The 21,859-nt window shown below is 37.6% G+C and overlaps 1 protein-coding gene across 10 annotated transcripts in view; it reads right to left on the reverse strand.

The window, feature by feature from the left end:
- Positions 1-21,859, reverse strand: part of LOC138759590 (alpha-1,6-mannosylglycoprotein 6-beta-N-acetylglucosaminyltransferase B) — a 619,678-nt gene that overhangs the window by 16,786 nt on the left and 581,033 nt on the right. For 9 of the 10 annotated variants that reach the window (XM_069930278.1, XM_069930274.1, XM_069930271.1 and 6 more), the window contains 3 exons: positions 11,389-11,535; positions 5,344-5,460; positions 556-630 (listed from right to left, as the gene is read on the reverse strand). In XM_069930278.1, coding sequence (XP_069786379.1) covers positions 556-630; positions 5,344-5,460; positions 11,389-11,535 — 339 coding nt within the window. The remainder of the gene's footprint in view (positions 1-555; positions 631-5,343; positions 5,461-11,388; positions 11,536-21,859) is intronic. The other variant, XM_069930273.1, reaches the window with a different exon arrangement.

The raw sequence follows: 21,859 nt of genomic DNA on the forward strand, positions 1-21,859 counted from the left end.
CCAGCGCAGCTGGATCTTCAGCAGCGTGGACTCGATGCTGTCGACCTCTGCCATCTCGAGTACCTCGACGTTAGGGGTGTGAGCGCTCCAATGGATGTTGAGGATGGAGCGGAGACAACGCTGGTGGAAGCGTTCTAGGAGCTGTAATAGCGTTGAGCTAACTGCTATGTCAACTGTTCTTGCACTGGATCCTACCTGCCACAAATCTACATACTGAATGTGGAGTGTAGGTGCCCATGAAAAACTTTAGGAATTTTCTTTTTAACCCCCAAAACTGATGACTACTATAGGAGGAGATTCCCTGGGGAATGCCAACGTATCTCCACAAAATGTGGAACAGTGGAACATTCTTAAAAAAAAGTTCTCCTTTCTAATTTCATGTCAGATAAAGATCGCTGTAGATTCAAGGTTTTGAACTTTTATGAATAATGCCTCCAAACCATCAAACTTTGGGTGACTTGTGCAAAGTCATTGGTGTTATAAGAAAACTGACACTTATCAAAATGTAGCAAGAGACATGTAATCTGTAAGAGGAAGAAAACTTGATTGACAGACCTGGTGTTGGATGTAAGCATGGACACGTTCCAGCATCCCCTCACAAGTAAATTCATAAGGAAGATAAGGTTCAACCTAATAAGCATAAAATAATGTATCACAATTGAATTAAATTAAATGAATGATATATGTATATTGACTACATTTAATAATTAGTAATTAATTTGATGATTTAATCTTGTACCACATTCCACTACAATGAGTAAATTAGTTTGGTAGGCATAAATATATGGCGATTAAAACTTTTTCATTAATTCTGCTTTAGATGCTCTTGATAATTAAAGCAGTGTTCTCAATTATGGTCCTGTATGTTTGAGTGGAATATAATGAACAATGTTCACTTCAGTACTTCGGGCAATGAGCTTCGTCACACCAGTTCTTCCTAATGGCGTCAGACAGATGTATAATGGCTGCACTGCTAAAGCTTTTAAAATTAAATGTGCTTTACTCGTGTTCTTCAACTTTCAGCTGGTATTACACAACGTCATTACAACCATCTCAATATTTATGGGTGAGGCAGAATGCAGATTTGTTGCAATACAAGCCTGCACCACAAATAGGTAGAAATAAGCATGCCATTAAAGGATATTGAGATATTTCAGTTTGCTGTTGGAAATCTGTGCAACAGTATTTTATTTCCCCACCATCCCCCCCACCCACTAGTGGATGCACCGAATCTTTCTTTTGGTAGTTGATGTTTCAAACAACCTGTTTTTCAAGCACAATTTTATTATGATTTATTATCCACATTAATTCACCTGGACCCAAGTTTGGAGTCGTATTTAAATGCACACTAGGGTCGAATCGGCTAAGACTGAATACTCAGCTTGTATTAGCATGTAATAATTTGGTGCAACAGTACATTGTTGCCTCAAATATATTTCCTTGAGGTGAAACTGGATACATTCAGAAAAATGCAGATCTAACAATGACAAAAATTCTGTTGGTTTAAATTTTTTCCAACTTTGTAATTTAATTTTTCAGCTTCTCACTTAACTCCATGCATATGTCCTAACATTTACTTTCCTTTCTCCAAAATAGTTATAAGAATACATGTTATTGCATGACAATAAAATGAACCTTTAGAATACCTCTGCCTTGAATTTCCTGGTATGATGTCTGTGAGAATTTGTTAACCTGATCAATCCACAAAGAATGGCAGGAGGTAGTGGCAGAGTTTTCCAAAAGACTTGTCACTTCTCCACAGGCCAGTTATTCCTTGAAACTAATAAAGAAAATACTCCAAATATTTATGACGACTGAAATCATGGAATTTGTTGGAAGTGTGCACCGCTGTTATAAACCATTTATTGTTCTTCAACCTATTCTGGCATAGAGATGAGTTTGTTGAGAAATATGGAATTATGGCTTATCATGTAACTACATATCCCCTGCTAGAAATGCAGGAATTTAATTGTACACCAAATGTGTTCTGCAAGGCATCATTGAGGAAGATGATGGATGAGGTTCCTTACTACAAAAGATGGCCATGGGAAGAAAGGTGTATCAGTTGATCTCTAAAAACAAATTGCAGCATGAAAAAAAATTCATAGGGCAGAACTGTGTATCTTTTGAAAATGTCAAGTTCAGCTGGTTATTTTAGGTATGATTTATGTTGGGGAAATAGTGAGCCGACCCACAGAATTACTTGTGGAAGAGAAATAAAGTTAACAATCTCTCTTCTTTCTCTCAATATCTTTCATGGGTATATTTTTTGAATGATTTTAAAGATTGACATTCCAATGTCAGTTTTTCTAGACTCTACCCACTTATCTTGAAAAGCTTTTACTGCAACTGATTAACATTAGTTTATTAACAATCTATGGCTCCATTCGTATTGAATTCCCATTACAATTTTTAAAATTTGAATAGAAATGGTACAATTTATATCAATGTACCTTGCTTAAATTGCATTTTTTCTGTCCAAGGAGTTTTACACACACACACACACACACACACTTTGTGCTAGTCTGTGACCCCTCTTCAAAATGATGCTTCAATCCTTTTGTGTTAACCTCTGAAGCATGAACATGATTTGTAATGTTAATCACAGACCAATACCACCAATTGCATGCGTGCATACACATCACCAGCAAGGACATGTAAAATGCAGGGCAAGCCTGAATTATAAAGCGCTGAAACCCAGGGGAACATGATTAATTTCCCATAGATTTGACTCTTGGAAAAAGAAACAAGGGATAATATTTAACTTGGAAATAGAGCACTGATGTGAATCAGTGTCAGGATTGCTACCTTCTTTGTCTTCTGCTGGGGAGCTCTTTCTCAGACAGACAAGCCCATCAATTAGGATGGCTTCCATGTAAGGAGCTGTTTAGCTGACTTTCATTCAACCTTGCTTCTTTTACATTGAAGTGAATGATAAGGAAAATTAAAAGAGGTATAACAAAGGGTCAATTTGCAATTGTCCATTCTGCAACTACCTCCAAAGACAGATTGCGCTTTCCGGTAAATGGCTTATATGAGACCCTCCCCTTTGCTCTAATATAATGAATGAAATAAATTAAGCTTTATTGAAATTTCTGATCTAATAATAGAGATGATCAAAAATATTAATCCACTCAAGCCAATAAATTGAAATGTGATTCCTCCTGTGAAAATTGCAAAATATTTAAGTTGGTTCTGAGCCCAGAGTCAAAGGGCTAATATTCAGGGGGTTAGATGTTTTGTTCTGCAAGGACAGGAGCATGAGAATATTTAAGCACAGAGGAGAGTACCTGTGTTAAATTAGAATATATTTAGATGGCATATATTATCACTATTTATCATGAATAAATCATGTATGAAACAATTTTATTCTGGGTGAGATCATGCATGAGGCTCCCCCATATCCCATTCACCTTATGATGTCATGCATCACATTTTTCTGGTGTCAGCCATGCACCAAATAATGTCATGCACCGTGCATTGTACTTTTCAGTTCTTACTGGCATAAATTGGAGCTTTTGTCTGCAATCTATGACTTTACTGAACAGTAAACTAAGAACACATAGTGCAAAGATTGCCATGAGATGCCAATTAATGTTTTTGATTCTGCTGGTCTCAGTTTCAATGCCTTGGATGTTTGGAACCTCATCACTTATTGTTTTAGTCACTCATGGCAGCCTGTTAAGATGATGCACAGCAGAACTGTTCCTGCAATCATTGCCTCAGTGAACATTGCAGTGGCATGGTGCGACTTGTGGAATAAAATTAGATGTGAGTGATGGTGCATGACGTTTTACAGAACAACAGAAGATCACCAGGTCCCTCTCCCCTGCACTTTCCATGGCAGCCTTTTACAGAGTTGCTTTGTGGCTACTACGATGAGAGTTTATTTAAAGCTGACATCATTCTCACTTCTCAACTTGGCAAAAATCTGACAGGAGCAAACATTTCACGTAGCTCCTCTCAGGAATTGCCAGTGCTCTGTTTCAACATGTTATTCTGGATGTAAATTGCTGTAAAGTAACTTTGTCCAACTTCACTATTTTTTTTTACGTGGGGATTATATGCAACACATGTTATGCAAGCCTAAGAAAGGTGAAAAACAAATGTAAGGTATTCTATTCCTAAAATCAGCGGCAAATAATGAAAAAAAAAAGATGACACGATTTACAAGAAGCCCTGGCTTGAAGAAATTGACCTAATTGTAATATTCATAGTTTGGCAAGTGTATTTTCTCCACTCAGAGACATTGTGAGAGGTATAGAATACAGTTTTCCACGTACAAGAATTAATTGTGCTTTAGTTGAATTGCAACACGTGTGATAGGATAAAATGCCATTACTATCAAGAGTGAGATGATTCAATTATATCTGGTATACTTTATATCAATCTGGAAGCAAAATACAACCTTAAAGCCTAGGTTCAGAAAAATGTGATGAGAATGAATGATGCCCTGGAGAAAAACCTGACAGGAAATTCTGAGTATGTGCTTGTAGAAATCTAGACAATCCTTCTAGTTCAAGTTCTCCTTCCAAAGTCCATCGTTTCAGTCTGTAGAATCAATTAGAAAGCAATTCAAATTTACTGCTTTGATGAGAATGTTTTATCCACTATTCTTACTGTAAAAGAAAGCTGAAAATATTGTGCTGAGTGAGGAGCCATTTTATCTCAACACTAAGCCCTAATTATTGCTGAATAGTCTTTCTGGTCACATAAAGCCAATTTTGTCGTGGGAGTCTGGATCCCGCAGGGGGGAAAAAAAATCACATTTTTCATGGTTTGTAACATAATGGTTTTGTTAAAGTTTGTCTGTAATATTTTATCTTCAGTCATAATCCTCCATGTATGTCCTAATTTTTTTTTGTAAAATGCTTATTACTTTGAGTTTTGACGCTTTTGAGAATTCTTAATCTAATTAGCTACTGAATCCACTTGATGTGCTCATACATGCTTGACCAGACAACTCTGCATCTGCTGACTGAGCTTAATTACCATCATATTTATTCTCTATTTTCTCACTACCTTTTTGCTAAATTCTGGTGTTTGGAGTGTTGATTGCCTCAAACCAGCCATTTTGTGTCATTTCTTTTTAACTGCTGACAAAGAAAACTGTCTGTTTTCTTCATTTGTGCTGTTAACAGGAGTTTTCACTTGTAATGGATTTATGTTCATCTTTAATTTAATGTTATATTATATAGAGATATTGATGAATCAGAGATATCCTTGAATGTTAATACTTCATTGCTTATTGAACAACACACACCCAATATATATTATCTGGCCTCCCTTCTTTATGTTATGTATAAAATAACAAAGTTAACAGTGTTTAAAATATAATCAAACCTCTGATACTGAAATCGTTCTAATAACAGATGCTAGTTCCTCTGTGTTGTTGTAATCGACTGTCCAAACATGTGGTTTCCCAATAAAATATTCAGTATATGGATGTTGTGAGGAAACCTTAAAGTGAAGGGAAACATGAGTGTTAACAAATTTTATTCTAAATATTTCTGTCAAAATCTCTTGCTGTAACAGTATTTACTTGTAAACACCCACTGCAACTTGGGCAAAGCATACATGCGATTAAATTGGGAAGCTGCATGAAAATGACATTTCAATCTTGGGTCCCTATTAAAATGCTTCACACCATATTAGGTTCCTGGATTTTGGAAATAGATGAGAAATAAACTGCCACGTGGAGTTAAACCATTTTAATATACTTAACAACATGATAAACATTAATTACTTGTAACCACCCTGACACTGAAAATTGACTATTCCAATTGTGCATTTCATTCTTTTGGGTGTTAAATGTTGGGAATATTGTAACAATACTTAGTGTCTTGTTTTTTTCACTTTTACCTCAATCTTTCTTGTTATTTATATATTTTTTATTCTGTTCCTGACTTTGAATTCATCGACACCAACTGACATTTCCTTCTCAGTACTTGTGGTTTTTAACTTCAGAACACTTCAACCTGAAGAGTTGAGGAGCCGTCCAGTTGCCTCAGCCTTTCATTCCCCACTGTTTGCTCCACACAGTTCACATGTCAGTTCCAGTAACTCACAGAGATGAAGTTGTGGAAATAAAATAGTGAAGAGTATGACTAACGAACAATGCTTGACATTCTTCTGTTTCCCATAGGAAATGTGTTTTTTGGGGTGACTTACCATATTAAAATGGAAACATTGTTTTAATCAGCTCTTGGTACGAGCCACCTGATTTTTTGAGTGCTATTTATTCACGTTCAGCTGGACACAGTCAATGCACTAGAACCCATATCCAGACGATTGGACAAAATGTACTCCTGCAGTTTAATCCTTATTGTGAATAAGGAGTAAACAATTCATTCTTCAATCTACTGATGGGAAACCTGAGTCATATAGAAGCAACTGAATTTTGTGGGAAACTGTGGACCAGTAACTGATTCAGGGCAACCAAAGAAAGGAATGATTATTTAATTCTCATAGGTTTATACAGTAAAACCTCCAATATCCGGAAACTATGGAGATTAGTAGATGCCGAATAAGTGAATTTTCCAGTGGAGGGAGGGCTTGCTATTAAGCCATTGACCTGAGCTCCATTGGCAGAGCAGTGAATAATTGTCATACAAAAACACTAAAAATACCAAGAATTTCCATCCAAAAGGGGCTTTACGTACTGAATGATTCAGAACGCTATAAGTGTTCTGTGCATAAAATTAGTAATTTCTTGTATTGAATGAAAAACACAGTTATTTCCACTCAAACTGGTAAATAAATATAAAAAAATGTGAATACAGTAAAACTCCTGGTACCCGGCACCTACGGGGATTGGTAGATGTTGGATAAGTGAATTTTCCGGTTGCTTGAAACTGCGTGCTGTGTGAATTGAGAACTCATGGTGAAGCGCACCAATTCTAAACTTCTGTAATTTTTACCATTTATTTTCTGTGAATTTTTTGCCGGTTGCTTAAGGCTGTGGATTGTTTGAATTCTGGATAAGAGGGATTTTACTGCAGTTATATTAAGGGATATAACTTGACAATTTACTGTATTGATTTGAATTTTTTTATCAAAAGTGTAATCAGAATGAAAATAAATGAATGATACCACTGCAAATATATGTGAGGTATATTAACTGTTTGTAAACCAGAACAGTACATTTCTGATTATCCAAAGGGTCAGAACCAGATGTATATCAATTAACTGAGAAATGGCGTTAAGAACCCCAGAAGCATCAGCAGAAGACTTGTATTGGCCATCACCAATCCCCGACACCTCCCCACTGCTGTTGTGGAACCTGCCCTAGAGCCCAAGGTCCTTGCTCTAATCCCCGATACCTTTCCACTGGAACCTGCCCGGGAGTCCGAGATCCCCACTCCTCCTACCACCAATTCCCACCCCATCCGATGATGCCGTCACCTCCTCTTCCCACCACTCAACCCCCCCCCCCCACTCTGGGGCTGTCATAAAAATCATTTCCCACCCCACCCCCCATGATTACCCTAATGCCCCCCGATTACAGTTGTTCCTACGCCAACTCTGGGGACAGTGGAGAACCAAGTACAGTGGAGGGTAAAGAAGAAATAGAAAGAAAGAGGGGAGGGAGTTACCTGAATTGAGGACAATCTCTCTTTTTTTTTATCTTTATGTTTAGATCTTGTTCCCACTTTTGTTTGGGTTTACAGCTTATTTCATCGTTCTCTTTCTCTTGCAGTTTGATGTACATGTTTGTTATAAATCTTTTAATTATCATTGTTTCTGTAATCACATATTCGAAGCTGCTTCCTTCTGGTAACCTCAGCCTGCTTCCCAATTTGTCCTTTAAGTAGGTTTTCAGTTGGTGGTATGCAAACATTGTACCATATTTGTACTTCATTTGTTCAAATGTTAATAAATTATTTCCCAAAAAACAATTTTCTATTCTTTTGATCCCTTTTCTCTCCCATTCTCTAAAGGAAATGTTATCTATTGTGAAAGGGATTAGTTGATTTTGCGTCAATAATAATTTTGGTAGTTGGTAATTTGTTTTTTTCCTTTCTACGTGAATCTTCTTCCAAATGTTGAGCAGATGGTGCAGTACTGGTGAAGTTCTATGTTGCACCAGTTTTTCATTCCACTTATAAAGTATATGTTCTGGTACCTTCTCCCATATTTTATCTAGCTCTAACCTGGTCCAATCTGGGTTTTCCCTTGTTTGATAAAAATCTGATAGATATCTTAATTGTGCTGCTCTATAATAATTCTTAAAGTTTGGTAGCTGTAAGCCCCATTGTTTGTAACATTCTGCTAATTTATCTAGCGCTATCCTCGGTTTCCCCCCTTTCCATAAGAATTTCCTTATTATTTTCTTTAGCTCATTGAAGAATTTCTCTGTTAAGGGAATTGGTAATGATTGAAATAGGTATTATATCCTTGGGAAGATATTCATTTTAATGCAATTTACCCTTCCTATCAGTGTTAGTGGTAAATTTTTCCAATGTTCTAAGTCATCTTGTAATTTCTTCATTAATGGCTGATAATTTAATTTGTATAGATAGCCTAGATTATTATCTAGTCTAATACTTAGATATCAGATTGCTTGTGTTTGCCATTTGAATGGAGATTCTTTCTTAAACTTTGTGAAATCCGCATTATTCATTGGCATCGATTCACTTTTATTTGCGTTGATCTTGAATCCTGATATTTCTCCATATTTCTTCAATTTCTTATGTAATTCTTTTATTGATAATTCTGGTTCTGTTAACTATACTATGATGTCATCTGCAAATAGACTGATTTTATATTCCTTCTCTTTTATTTTTATCCCTTTTATTCTATTTTCTGTTCTTATCAGTTCTGCCAAGGGTTCTATAGCTAAAGCGAACAGTGAGGGAGATAGTGGACATCCCTGCCTAGTTGACCTGCTTAATTTAAATTGGTTTGATATATATCCATTTACTGTCATCTTCGCCAATGGTCCCTTATATAATGCTTTAATCCAATTAATATATTTCTCTGGTAGGTTGAACCTCTGTAGTACTTTGAATAAATAATTCCATTCTACCCTGTCAAAGGCTTTCTCTGCGTCTAAAGCAACCACCACTGTTGGCGTCTTATTTCCTTGTACTGCATAGATTAAGTTAATGAACTTACAGATATTGTCCATTGTTCGTCTTTTCTTAATAAATCCAGTTTGATCTTGTGTTACTCTTTTTGGTACACAGTCGGCCAATCTGTTTGCTAATAGTTTTGCTATTATCTTATAATCTAAGTTAAGTAGAGATATTGGTCTATACGATGCTGGTGTTAGTGGTTCTTTCTTTGGTATTACTTGGTATTAATTATTGCTGTTTTACATGAATCTGGCATGTTTTGTGTTTCTTCAATCTGGTTCACTACTTCCAGGAGAGGAAGAATGAATAAGTTTTTAAATGTTTTATAGAATTCTATTGGGAGTCCGTCCTCTCCAGGCATTTTATTGTTCGGTAACTTTTTAAATATATCCCGTATTTCCTCTATTTCAAATGGTTTTATCAATTTGTTTTCCTCCTCTTCTTGCAATTTCGGTAGTTCAATTTTAGCTAGAAACTCATCTATTTTGTCTTCTTTCCCTTCGTTCTCAGTTCGGTATAATTGCTCATAGAATTCCTTGAAGTTTTCATTGATCTCTGTTGGGTTATATGCAATTTGTTTGTCCTTTTTCCTTGATGCCAATACTGTTCTTTTAACTTGTTCTGTTTTAAGCTGCCAAGCTAGTATTTTGTGCGTTTTTTCTCCTAGCTCATAATACTTCTGCTTTATCTTCATTATGTTCTTCTCCACCTTAAACATTTGTAGTGTTTCGTATTTTATTTTTTGTCTGCCAATTCTCTTCTTTTTGTTGTATCATCCCTTGTTGCTAGTTCTTTTTCTGTACTTACTATTTCCCTTTCCAGCTGTTCTATTTCCCGAATGTAGTCCTTCTTCATCTTAGTTACATAACTTATTATCTGCCCTCTGATGAAGGCTTTCATTGCATCCCATAATATAAATTTATCTTTCACTGATTACGTATTTATTTCAAAGTACTTTTTAATTTGGCACTCAATTAATTCTCTAAAATCCTGTCTTTTAAGTAGCATGGAGTTTAATCTCCATCTATACGTTCTTGGTGGGATGTCCTCCAGCTCTATTGCTAATAACAGGGGTGAGTGATCCGATAACAATTTAGCTTTATATTCCGTTTTCCTAACTCTCCCTTGGATATGGGCTGACAGCAAGAACAGGTCAATCCTTGAGTATGCTTTATGTCTTCTCAAATAATGTGAGTATTCCTTCTCCTTTGGGTGTTGTCTCCTCCATATATCCAAAAGTTGCATTTCCTGCATTGATTTAACCATAAATTTGGCTACTTTGTTCTTTCTGCTAGTCTTTTGTCCAGTTTTATCCATCTTTGAATCCAAATTAAGGTTAAAGTCCCCTCCTATCAATATATTCCCCTGCGTATCTACAATCTTCAAAACGATATCTTGCATAAACTTTTGATCCTCTTCATTAGGTGCATATATATTGACCAAATTCCAAAATTCTGAATATATCTGACACTTTATCATTACATACCTCCCTGCTGGATCTATTATTTTCTCCTCTATTTTGATTGGTACTTTTTTATTGATTAATATAGCTACACCTCTGGCTTTTGAGTTATATGTTGCTGCCGTTACATACCTTAGTTTCTCGTGTTCCACTTCAGTTAGATGCATTTCCTGCATGAATGCTATATCAATGTTTTCTTTTTCTTTTTTCAGTAAATTTAATAACCTCTTCCTTTTGATTTGGTTATGTATTCCATTAATATTTATAGTCATATAGTCTAACATGGCCATTTCGTACTTTGTTTAAATCTCATTTCCGCTTCCTCACCACCACCTTTCCCCTTTTCCCCATTTCCATTTCTCAGTTTTCATTTTTTGAACGCACTGTATGTCAACACTTCTAAAACATAAACTATTTCAACCATTCCCACATCTAAAATTAAATGAGGACAATCTCTCCATGCACTGCCTGACATGCCGACTTTCTCCAGTTGCTCTCTGATGTTACCCAGCTGGCACTAACAGTGCGCCAGAGCTCCACATGAGCACATCAAGTGAAAATTTCTTTTCACCTTGTAACGTCATGTTGCCAGCGATATTTTTTTTGGATAACTGAGAATTCCGGTTAAGTGGTTTTCGGATTATCAGTATCGGCACATTACATAATGGAATGGCTGATGCATTTTACAAATGAACCTTAATTTTCAGCTTTCTGGTATATTGATGATGTTGGAAGTACCAAATATTCAATGATGATTAATGATAGGAATAATGTTGGTGCTACTGACAAATATTATTTCCAAGACAATCACCTTCATGGAAATTCCATTCATTTGAAGATCATACTTGCCTCTCTTGATGTCGGTTTTCCTCTGAAGAATTCATTGTTCTTTGAGTTGTGAGGGGGATTGAATCGGGGCTGCAAGAAGATACACCCATTGGCTATGGCTTCTAGAGGAGCAGGTCCTTCATATGGGAATCCCAACCCAATGAAGACCTGAAAAATAAAATCAGAAGATAAAGTAAAAATAATTAGGATTGTTGTCACATCAATGTTCAAGGAAGAAGAAAGAAGTCAAGGCCAAAGAGACCCATTTTCAGTTGGACTTTACTTAAGGTATGGCACAAGAGATTTGAGATTTAAGATTGCCCAAGTTATATGTTGCTCCATTAGGAGGATTTCCCCAGAACCTGGTTTCCAATTGCTGGCGTGGGTTGAAATTTTATTTTAAATAGCAACCAGAATCAGACTGATGATTCAAAATAAAAGTCCAGATTAGATTTCAATATTTTAAGTATCAATTGTAACTAATCCTAAAAAGGACACAAGGCAATAATATTTAAGATGTTCATCTGACTGCACATTTTAACAGAAACTAAACAGATTTATTTTAAACAAATTAATATTTAAAGCTCTGATTTGGACAATGGCACCACACAAAACGGCAGAACCAGGAATATATGATTTATATATCCAAAAATGATGCTGTCTGATGAATTTTTTTTTCTGCAGTAGTTTAATGAGATCTTTTTTTTAACTATTTTCTGGACTGAAGGAGCTGTTTATTTTTAATAGCTTTTTCAGAATGTGTGCAAAATATATTTAAATTATTGCCTAAAGAAATGAAATAAATTGCATGATTGCAAAAATACTACAGATATCCCTTATTATGCAAAAAGAAATGTGTGTTGACAACAGAATCTCAACTGAAATGCATTGAAAAGCAAAAGACTGTAGATGCTGTTAATCTGAAATTAAAACTGATAATGCAGGGGGTCATCAAGAATGCATTATTCAGATGAGCCTGATTTACCACTTGCTAAGGACAAGCAGTATTTCTGTGTGCACATTAGAAAGAAAAACATTTTTTTTTCTTTAATTATCACGGTACACAGCAACTTGCTGCAAGTGAGACAGGACAATTGCACGACAGGGGAAATAAGTTGAGCAGCAAAGAATTGATGGAGGAACTCAACAGATCAGACAGCATCTATGGGTAGAAATGGTCAGTCAATGTTTTGAATACTGTTACGAGCCCAGAGGACCCCAAAACCCAGCAGCAATAGATATTAACCAAGACAAATGGTTACTTAAATAAAAGTTGCTTTTAATTATCTTTAAACATGAAAACAGAATCACACTTTAACTTATCACTATTGACTTATCACCTAACTTAACCCCCTTCTAATTCTAAGCGCACATGTATGTAATGTTTTTGCAAGTTAAGAAAATTTCTTTGATTCACAGTCCAATCTCACTTCTCATTCCTCCAAGTTCACTGGTTGCAGGCAATTTTTTAAATACTGTGCACAGAATTTAACATTTATAAAGTTCATCAGGATTTGGTGCTTGAAAGGTAAATGGATATCGCTCAGGAAGGTTCTTATCGGTTTTCAGAGAGAGATTTGTTGTTTGCTGGGCACTCACAACTGATTCCTTTTTAATCAGCCACTTCAGTGTCTTGCCGAAGAAACTTTCCCCCTCAGGGTTCTCCAGATGATAAGCTCTTTCTTTCAGGTCACCACAGAGTTCCCTTTTGTTTCTCTTATTTCAAGTGAAACATTAGACAGCCGGTCCTCTCCTCTTGCATTAACCACAAGGGCTTTGACCAGGCTGAACTAAGCACTCACAACCCGTCTTCCAAGTGGGGTTTCCACAAGCTTGTCCTGTTCCAGTCCCATCTGCTGCTGCTGACTTTAAAAGTGCAGAACTGAATTCTCTCTCTCTTTCTCAGAAAGAAAAACCTGTTTGACTCCCTCTGCTTGAAAAACCACATGACCCTCCTAGAACAGCAAGTTCCACTCCAGGCAGTCTGCAGCTCCGACAAGTTCTTTCATCTGTTGCCTTTTTGTAAACAACAATCCATTAGTGAAGTCTCTTGGGTACTCTCCAAAACTTTTGCAAAAGCTCTAGGCACCGACATGTCTAACATTAGCAGAGCTCCAGTAATTTAAATGATACATTTTTAAAGTGTTTGTATGTGACCTACACTAAAAAACCTGCCCCAATTTATCTCCCAAAAACATATCTATAATCTGTCACAATATGGCCTCTTTATCAAGACTGCAGGAAAGGGGGGGGGGGGAATATAAAGGGGGAAAGAAGCTGGGAGGGGTCCAGAAGATGAGACAGATGGAGAGATAGGTTGAGGAAGAAACCAAGAAGTGGGGAGGGTAAAATGGTTAGAGAGAGGGTAAGAAAAAAATGTCAGGAATGGGAGTAATAAGAAATTTGGAACCATAATAAATGGGTCGATCATCCGTGTGTCTTCTCAATCATGAGAACTTCATGATCAATAAAAATTAATATAGAATAACAGGGAATTAGAGAGAGTATATCACGATCAAACCCAGAATAGAAATTGAAGTGAAAAGAGAGAAAAAACAAAAACAAAAAATTGCATAAGACGGAATCTGCAATAAATATTTCAGATCAAAGACTTTTTCAAAAGAGCTTCATTGTATATTTATTGTATAAAAGAGGTTTATTGTATCTCCTTTTCTTCACAGAGATGTTGTCTATATCTACGTGAGAGGAAAAAAAAGTTTGAATTAATATTTTAACAAGAATCTCCACAAACAATTTATCAATTGAAGGAATGAGAATCTGGAAATTATATTGATAAATATATGGCTAGTGAGGTTGATAAATATTTCAATAATAAATAGTCACATAATTATGAAGAATGTTCGCACTGTTAATCGGTAGGCATAACATTTTGCTGCATGTTTAATGGATAATTTTTGTACAAATCTAGCAGTTTCTTAAAAATACTGGGAAGACCAAGAATGAAATGCCAGTTTGGAAAAGCAAATGGCAAAACAATGTAAATCAACCAGCAATACTCAAGATTTGCAACTCACTCTGTGTCTCATTCACTAAACTTATATCCTCATTTGTGCGTTAATAATGGTAGGGAGCATTAACTCATGATTAGTTTCTGAACAAGAAAGTACCAACCTGATTTTGGTCAGAAATTTAAAAATTATAGGAGAGTGAAAATAGAGAAGAAGGCTGTTCAGTTTTTGATATCTGTGCTGGCTCTCCCCAAACCTGATTCCTCAGGTTTTCCCTTGACATTATTCAATTCATCTTGGTGGACAGAAGGACTTAATGACTAACCCTGCAGTAATACTGACTCCTAGTAATCAGTGGACATGTGATTAGCAGAGATAATTTATATGTTTAAACTCAAATACAACCATTTGTGACATAAAAATTAAGGAATGGAGCCTTGAACACTGACCAAGCCTCACTCTGCAACACTGTAGAATTTGAAAATTAAATCTACAGAGAGGTGAGTACACATTCATTCCTTTTATTTTATTGACAGGTTTTTGGAACTCAGGTTCTGACGGTGAACAACAAAAGAAAAATATCTGCTTATGGTGCTGTATTTAGGGTAGGATATAAGGTGAGGAGACTGGCAGTCTAAATTTTCACATAAATTGAAAACTAGAACCCAAAATTTTGTTCCTTGTGATTATATAAAAATAGAATTGAGTAAAATAAAATTTCTGATTATTAAATGTCATTAGATATGGGGATAGTGCCAGAGGATTGGCGCATTGCGGATGTGGTTCCGTTATTTAAAAAGGGTTCAAGGAGGAAGCCTGGCAACTATCAGCCTGTAAGTTTGACGTCTGTGGTAGGTAAATTAATGGAGAAAATTCTTAGAGATAGTACTTATAAACATCTGGATAGACAGGGTCTGGTCAGGAGCACTCAACATGGATTTGTGGGAGGAAGGTCATGTTTGACCAATCTGATTGAATTTTTTGAAGAGGTGACTAGGAATGTGGATGAGGGTAGCGCAGTGGATGTTGTCTATATGGACTTCAGTAAGGCCTTCGATAAGGTACCACATGGAAGGTTAGTTAGGAAGGTGCAGTCTTTAGGTATAAATTTTGAGATAGTCAAATGGATTGAACATTGGCTGAAAGGGAGAGGCCAGAGAGTGGTAGTGGATAATTGTCTGTCAGGTTGGAGGCCGGTGACCAGTGGTGTGCCTCAAGGATCTGTATTGGGCCCATTGTTGTTCGTTATATACATTAATGATCTAGATGATGGGGTGGTGAATTGGATTAGTAAATATGCAGACGATACTAAGATAGGTGGAATAGTGGATAATGAAGAAGGTTTTCAAGGATTGCAGAGGGATTTGGGCTGCTTAGAAAAGTGGGCTGAAAAATGGCAGATGGAATTTAATGCTGATAAGTGTGAGGTGCTTCATTTTGGTAAGAAGAATCAGAACAGGATATACGTGGTAAATGGGAGAGCATTGATGAATACAGAAGAGCAGAAAGATTTAGGAGTAACGGTACATCGTTCCCTGAAGGTAGAAACTCACGTGAATAGGGTGGTGAAGAAGGCTTTTAGTATGCTGGCCTTTATCAATCATTGCATGGAATATAGGAGTTGGGAGGTGATGTTGAGATTGTATAAGACGTTGGTGCGGCCTAATTTGGAGTTCTGTGTGCAGTTCTGGTCGCCTAATTATAGGAAGGATATAAACAGAGTGGAGAGAGTGCAGAGAAGGTTTACCAGAATGTTGCCTGGGTTTAAGCATCTGGAGTATGGGGAGAGATTGGACAGATTGGGTCTTTATTCTTTGGAGCGTAGAAGGTTGACAGGGGATTTGATAGAAGTATTTAAGATTATGAAAGGGATAGACAAAATGGATGTGGATAGACTATTTCCGTTAAGAGGAGGAAAGTTTAAAACAAGAGGACATGAGTTAAGAATTAAGGGGCAGAGGTTTAGAGGTAACATGAGGGGGAACTTCTTTACTCAGAGAGTGGTAGCTGTGTGGAATGATCTTCTGGGAGAAATAGTGGCGGCAGAGTCAATTGTATTATTTAAGAAAAGGTTGGACAGGTATATGGATGAGAAGAAGATGGAGGGTTATGGGCATTGTGCAGGGAGGTGGGACTAGAAAGGGGTGTTTGGTTCGGTGCGGACTAGAAGGGCCTAATGGCCTGTTTCCGTGCTGTAATTGTTATGTTATATGTTATGTTAAAAAATCATTGCTTTATCCATTGATTAGAAGATATAATCAACTCACTTTTAACAGCTATAAAACATAATTTAAAAAACTTCCACATCTGTAGATTCCCATGTCATGAGCAGCTCATTTAATTCAGAAAACTTCATCCTAAATGCTGCAATATTGCTGATTATATCACAAGACGGCAGAAGATAAACCGTAAATTCCAAGTTTTCTATATTTCTATTAAAAGTATTGATCTATTGTTAACCAAGTTATACTGCATTGTCTTGCACTGACGCAGAGTCTGTTTCAATATTTTAATTGAATTTTACAATAAATACAAAAAGTATAAGCTATATTTATCTAAATAGAAAGAAGTAATATGAAGAAAGAAAATATAGAGAAAAGAGAAAAGCTGTTACATATAAACTCAATATCATAATAATCACGTATAAAAAAAGGAATCATTTAATTAGTTATAACATATGGATAACTGAAAAAGGGAAAACAAAATAAATTGATACTATACTATAAATTCTACCCCCTTCCATTCTGGTTACTTGGAAAATACATACAATTTCACTACCATTAAAAAAAACCCACACAAACTTAAATGATCTAAATGATCTTATAGATTATGAAAAAGGTTAATAAAAGGATCTCATAAGTTTGAAAAGTTTGGTTCCATTACATTAGGAGAACATCTGATTTTTTTTCCCCCCAAAGGTGAGACATGCCATCATGCCATTGAGTGTGAGTAGGAGGGACAACATCTCTCCATCTCATCAATATTGATCGTCTAACAATAAGGGAAACGAAAGAAACTACATGGGGTTGAGACACAGTTAATTTCTAATCAATTACCTTAGTTGATCCAAAAAGAGTAATTAAAAGATGAGGCATAATATTTGTTTGAAGAACTAAAAATAAGGTACGAAAGATATCTTCTCAAAATTTGGAAACACCAAAACATATGTAATAAAGTACCCTCTTCAGTCTTACATCTATCACAATTCAAAGAAATATTAGGATAAAATTTAGCCAATTGAACTTTAGAAAAGTTGGCTTGGCGTACTACCTCAAATCGTATAAGCGAATGAGAGGCACATGAAGAGGAGAAATTTACCAATTTACCATGTAGTATATGAGAATGAGAGCTGAAAATCTTGCTCCCTTAATTTTGTAATCTTATCTATGGAGTTATCCCTAGACTTTAATAATAAATTATATATAGCTGATATCAGCTTTTGAAAAAATTTAGTTTAAAATTATAAATCATCCCCATTGTATTTATAGCAAGGTCCTGAGAAAGTCTCAATAATAGTGAATTCAATATGTAAGAATCTAAAGAAATGATACTTTGGTGGCTTAAATTTTAAAGATATCTGTTCAAAAGAAGTTAAATTATTATCAATAAATAAGTCTTAAAAATATTGGATACCCAACCATTCATGAAAAGCAGAATCTTACACAGAATGTGGAAAAAATAATTAAATAATATAGGGCGAGTAAGTAAAAATCTATGAAATCCAAAAAAAATTCTAAATTGAAACCAAATTCTCAAAGTATGTTACTTACACAGATTCTGGTTGCATTTAGTTCCATGGGCAATAATTTTTCCTTGATTTTCCTCCAAGTGATCTTTATTCATTTACTGCAAAAGAAACCTAAGGTGGCTCCATGAGCCTGCATTCGGGTATAATGAAGGCAGGGCATAATCTATTCCTAGGGAAGTGTGTTAATAATTTAAATTTCTTTTAAATCTGCCAACATCAATTTGACCTGCTTTTTCAGTTCTACAGTTGTTTGCTATTTTTAGAAACCTGCCAAATGAAAGGAAGCAAGAACAGGTATGGGGAGAAGGTAAGATCCTTTATCAGCACTGCCAAGAACAGGCATGGGGAGAAGGTAAGTACCTTTATCGGCGCCAAGAACAGGTATGGGGAGAAGGTAAGTATCTTTATCGGCACCGCCAAGAACAGGTATGGGGAGAAGGTAAGTACCTTTATCGGCGCCAAGAACAGGCATGGGGAGAAGGTAAGTACCTTTATCGGCGCCAAGAACAGGTATGGGGAGAAGGTAAGTATCTTTATCGGCACCGCCAAGAACAGGTATGGGGAGAAGGTAAAAATCTTTATCGGCACCGCAAAGAACAGGTATGGGGAGAAGGTAAGTATCTTTATCGGCACCGCCAACAACAGGTATGGGGAGAAGGTAAGTATCTTTATCGGCACCGCCAAGAACAGGTATGGGGAGAAGGTAAGTATCTTTATCGGCACCGCCAAGAACAGGTATGGGGAGAAGGTAAGTATCTTTATCGGCACCGCCAAGAACAGGTATGGGGAGAAGGTAAGTATCTTTATCGGCACCGCCAAGAACAGGTATGGGGAGAAGGTAAGTACCTTTATCGGCGCCAAGAACAGGTATGGGGAGAAGGTAAGTATCTTTATCGGCACCGCCAAGAACAGGTATGGGGAGAAGGTAAAAATCTTTATCGGCACCGCAAAGAACAGGTATGGGGAGAAGGTAAGTATCTTTATCGGCACCGCCAACAACAGGTATGGGGAGAAGGTAAGTATCTTTATCGGCACCGCCAAGAACAGGTATGGGGAGAAGGTAAGTATCTTTATCGGCACCGCCAAGAACAGGTATGGGGAGAAGGTAAGTATCTTTATCGGCACCGCCAAGAACAGGTATGGGGAGAAGGTAAGTATCTTTATCGGCACCGCCAAGAACAGGTATGGGGAGAAGGTAAGTATCTTTATCGGCACCGCCAAGAACAGGTATGGGGAGAAGGTAAGTACCTTTATCGGCACCACCAAGAACAGGTATGGGGAGAAGGTAAGTATCTTTATCGGCACCGCCAAGAACAGGTATGGGGAGAAGGTAAGTATCTTTATCGGCACCGCCAAGAACAGGTATGGGGAGAAGGTAAGTACCTTTATCGGCACCACCAAGAACAGGTATGGGGAGAAGGTAAGTATCTTTATCGGCACTGCCAAGAACAGGTATGGGGAGAAGGTAAGTATCTTTATCGGCACCGCCAAGAACAGGTATGGGGAGAAGGTAAGTACCTTTATCGGCACCACCAAGAACAGGTATGGGGAGAAGGTAAGTATCTTTATCGGCACTGCCACGAACAGGTATGGGGAGAAGGTAAGTATCTTTATCGGCACCGCCAAGAACAGGTATGGGGAGAAGGTAAGTATCTTTATCGGCACCGCCAAGAACAGGTATGGGGAGAAGGTAAGTATCTTTATCGGCACCGCCAAGAACAGGTATGGGGAGAAGGTAAGTACCTTTATCGGCACCACCAAGAACAGGTATGGGGAGAAGGTAAGTATCTTTATCGGCACTGCCACGAACAGGTATGGGGAGAAGGTAAGTATCTTTATCGGCACCGCCAACAACAGGTATGGGGAGAAGGTAAGTACCTTTATCGGCACCACCAAGAACAGGTATGGGGAGAAGGTAAGTACCTTTATCGGCACTGCCACGAACAGGTATGGGGAGAAGGTAAGTACCTTTATCGGCACCACCAAGAACAGGTATGGGGAGAAGGTAAGTACCTTTATTGGCGCCAAGAACAGGTATGGGGAGAAGGTAAGTACCTTTATCGGCACCGCCAAGAACAGGTATGGGGAGAAGGTAAGTACCTTTATCGGCGCCAAGAACAGGTATGGGGAGAAGGTAAGTACCTTTATCGGCGCCAAGAACAGGTATGGGGAGAAGGTAAGTACCTTTATCGGCACCACCAAGAACAGGTATGGGGAGAAGGTAAGTACCTTTATCGGCACCACCAAGAACAGGTATGGGGAGAAGGTAAGTACCTTTATCGGTGCCAAGAACAGGTATGGGGGGAAGGTAAGTACCTTTATCGGCACCGCCAAGAACAGGTATGGGGAGAAGGTAAGTATCTTTATCGGCACCGCCAAGAACAGGTATGGGGAGAAGGTAAGTACCTTTATCGGCACCGCCAAGAACAGGTATGGGGAGAAGGTAAGTACCTTTATCAGCACCGCCAAGAACAGGTATGGGGAGAAGGTAAGTATCTTTATCGGCACCGCCACGAACAGGTATGGGGAGAAGGTAAGTATCTTTATCGGCACCGCCAAGAACAGGTATGGGGAGAAGGTAAGTACCTTTATCGGCGCCAAGAACAGGTATGGGGAGAAGGTAAGTATCTTTATCGGCACCGCCACGAACAGGTATGGGGAGAAGGTAAGTACCTTTATCGGCACTGCTTGCAATTGTGGAGAAATGAGGAACAAGCACATCTAGAGGGCGCAATCTTAGGTAGACATACTGCACAGTAACAGGTCATTTCGGCCCTCGAGCCCGTGCTGCCAAATTACACCCAATTAACCTACACCCCTGGTGCATTTCAAATGGTGGGAAGAAACTGGAGCCCCTGGGGAGAACCCATGCAGAGATGGGAAGAATGTACAAACTCTTTACAGATAGTGCGGGATTCGAACCTTGGTCCCCATCACTGGCACTGTAATGGTGTTGTGCTAACCATTACGCCAACCATGCTGCTCTTGTGATCTGGCTAGTCAAGGTTATCAATCAGGCTAATTTTCATATGGGGAAACAATCAAGTACCAAGCTTGAATACTTAGATTAAAGTCCATATTATACAATATTGCCCAGCTAAACTTCTTCTCTTGATGAAGGCTGCCTTTTCGACCCCCTTCGTCCAGCTGCAGGGTGGTTCTCCATTCTTCAGCAAATGTAAGCAATGGAGGACTCAGACACTTTAGTTTCCCTGTACTCCTTTATTTTCACACAATCTTGGTGGGAAATCTATCACCACCCCTCCCCCAGCCCATAGGGGATCAAGGAGCTCCCTGAACACACAAATGCATAGGTTTAAATTCTCCAACACAATGTGACATTAACCATTCTCAAATCACCTCCTAGGCAGCAAGCATTATCTCATCAGTATTAAGCTGTGCTATGTTCATCTACATCAGTGGTTTTCAAACTTTTTCTTTCCATTCACATATCACCTTTAGTAATCCCTGTGCGTGTACCTTCTGTATGTGAGTGGAAAGGAAAAAGTTTGAAAAACACTGTTTTTATCGTACCCAATTGACTCGTTATGTGCACGGTTTCAGAACTCTAAAGAAAATGGGGCAATGACAATTTTTCTCAAGTAAAACATTTCAGTAACAAATGGGTCTAAAGCAGTGGTTCTCAACATTTTTTCCCTACTCACATACCACCTGACTTGTCAGAGAACACCTAAGCATGGGGATTATTTAAGATAGTATGTGAGTGGAAAGAAAAAGTTTGAAAACCACTGATCTACGTGATGCATTATATTGC

Source organism: Narcine bancroftii, chromosome 3, assembly GCF_036971445.1.
Source record: "Narcine bancroftii isolate sNarBan1 chromosome 3, sNarBan1.hap1, whole genome shotgun sequence".
NCBI classification, from domain to species: domain Eukaryota; kingdom Metazoa; phylum Chordata; class Chondrichthyes; order Torpediniformes; family Narcinidae; genus Narcine; species Narcine bancroftii.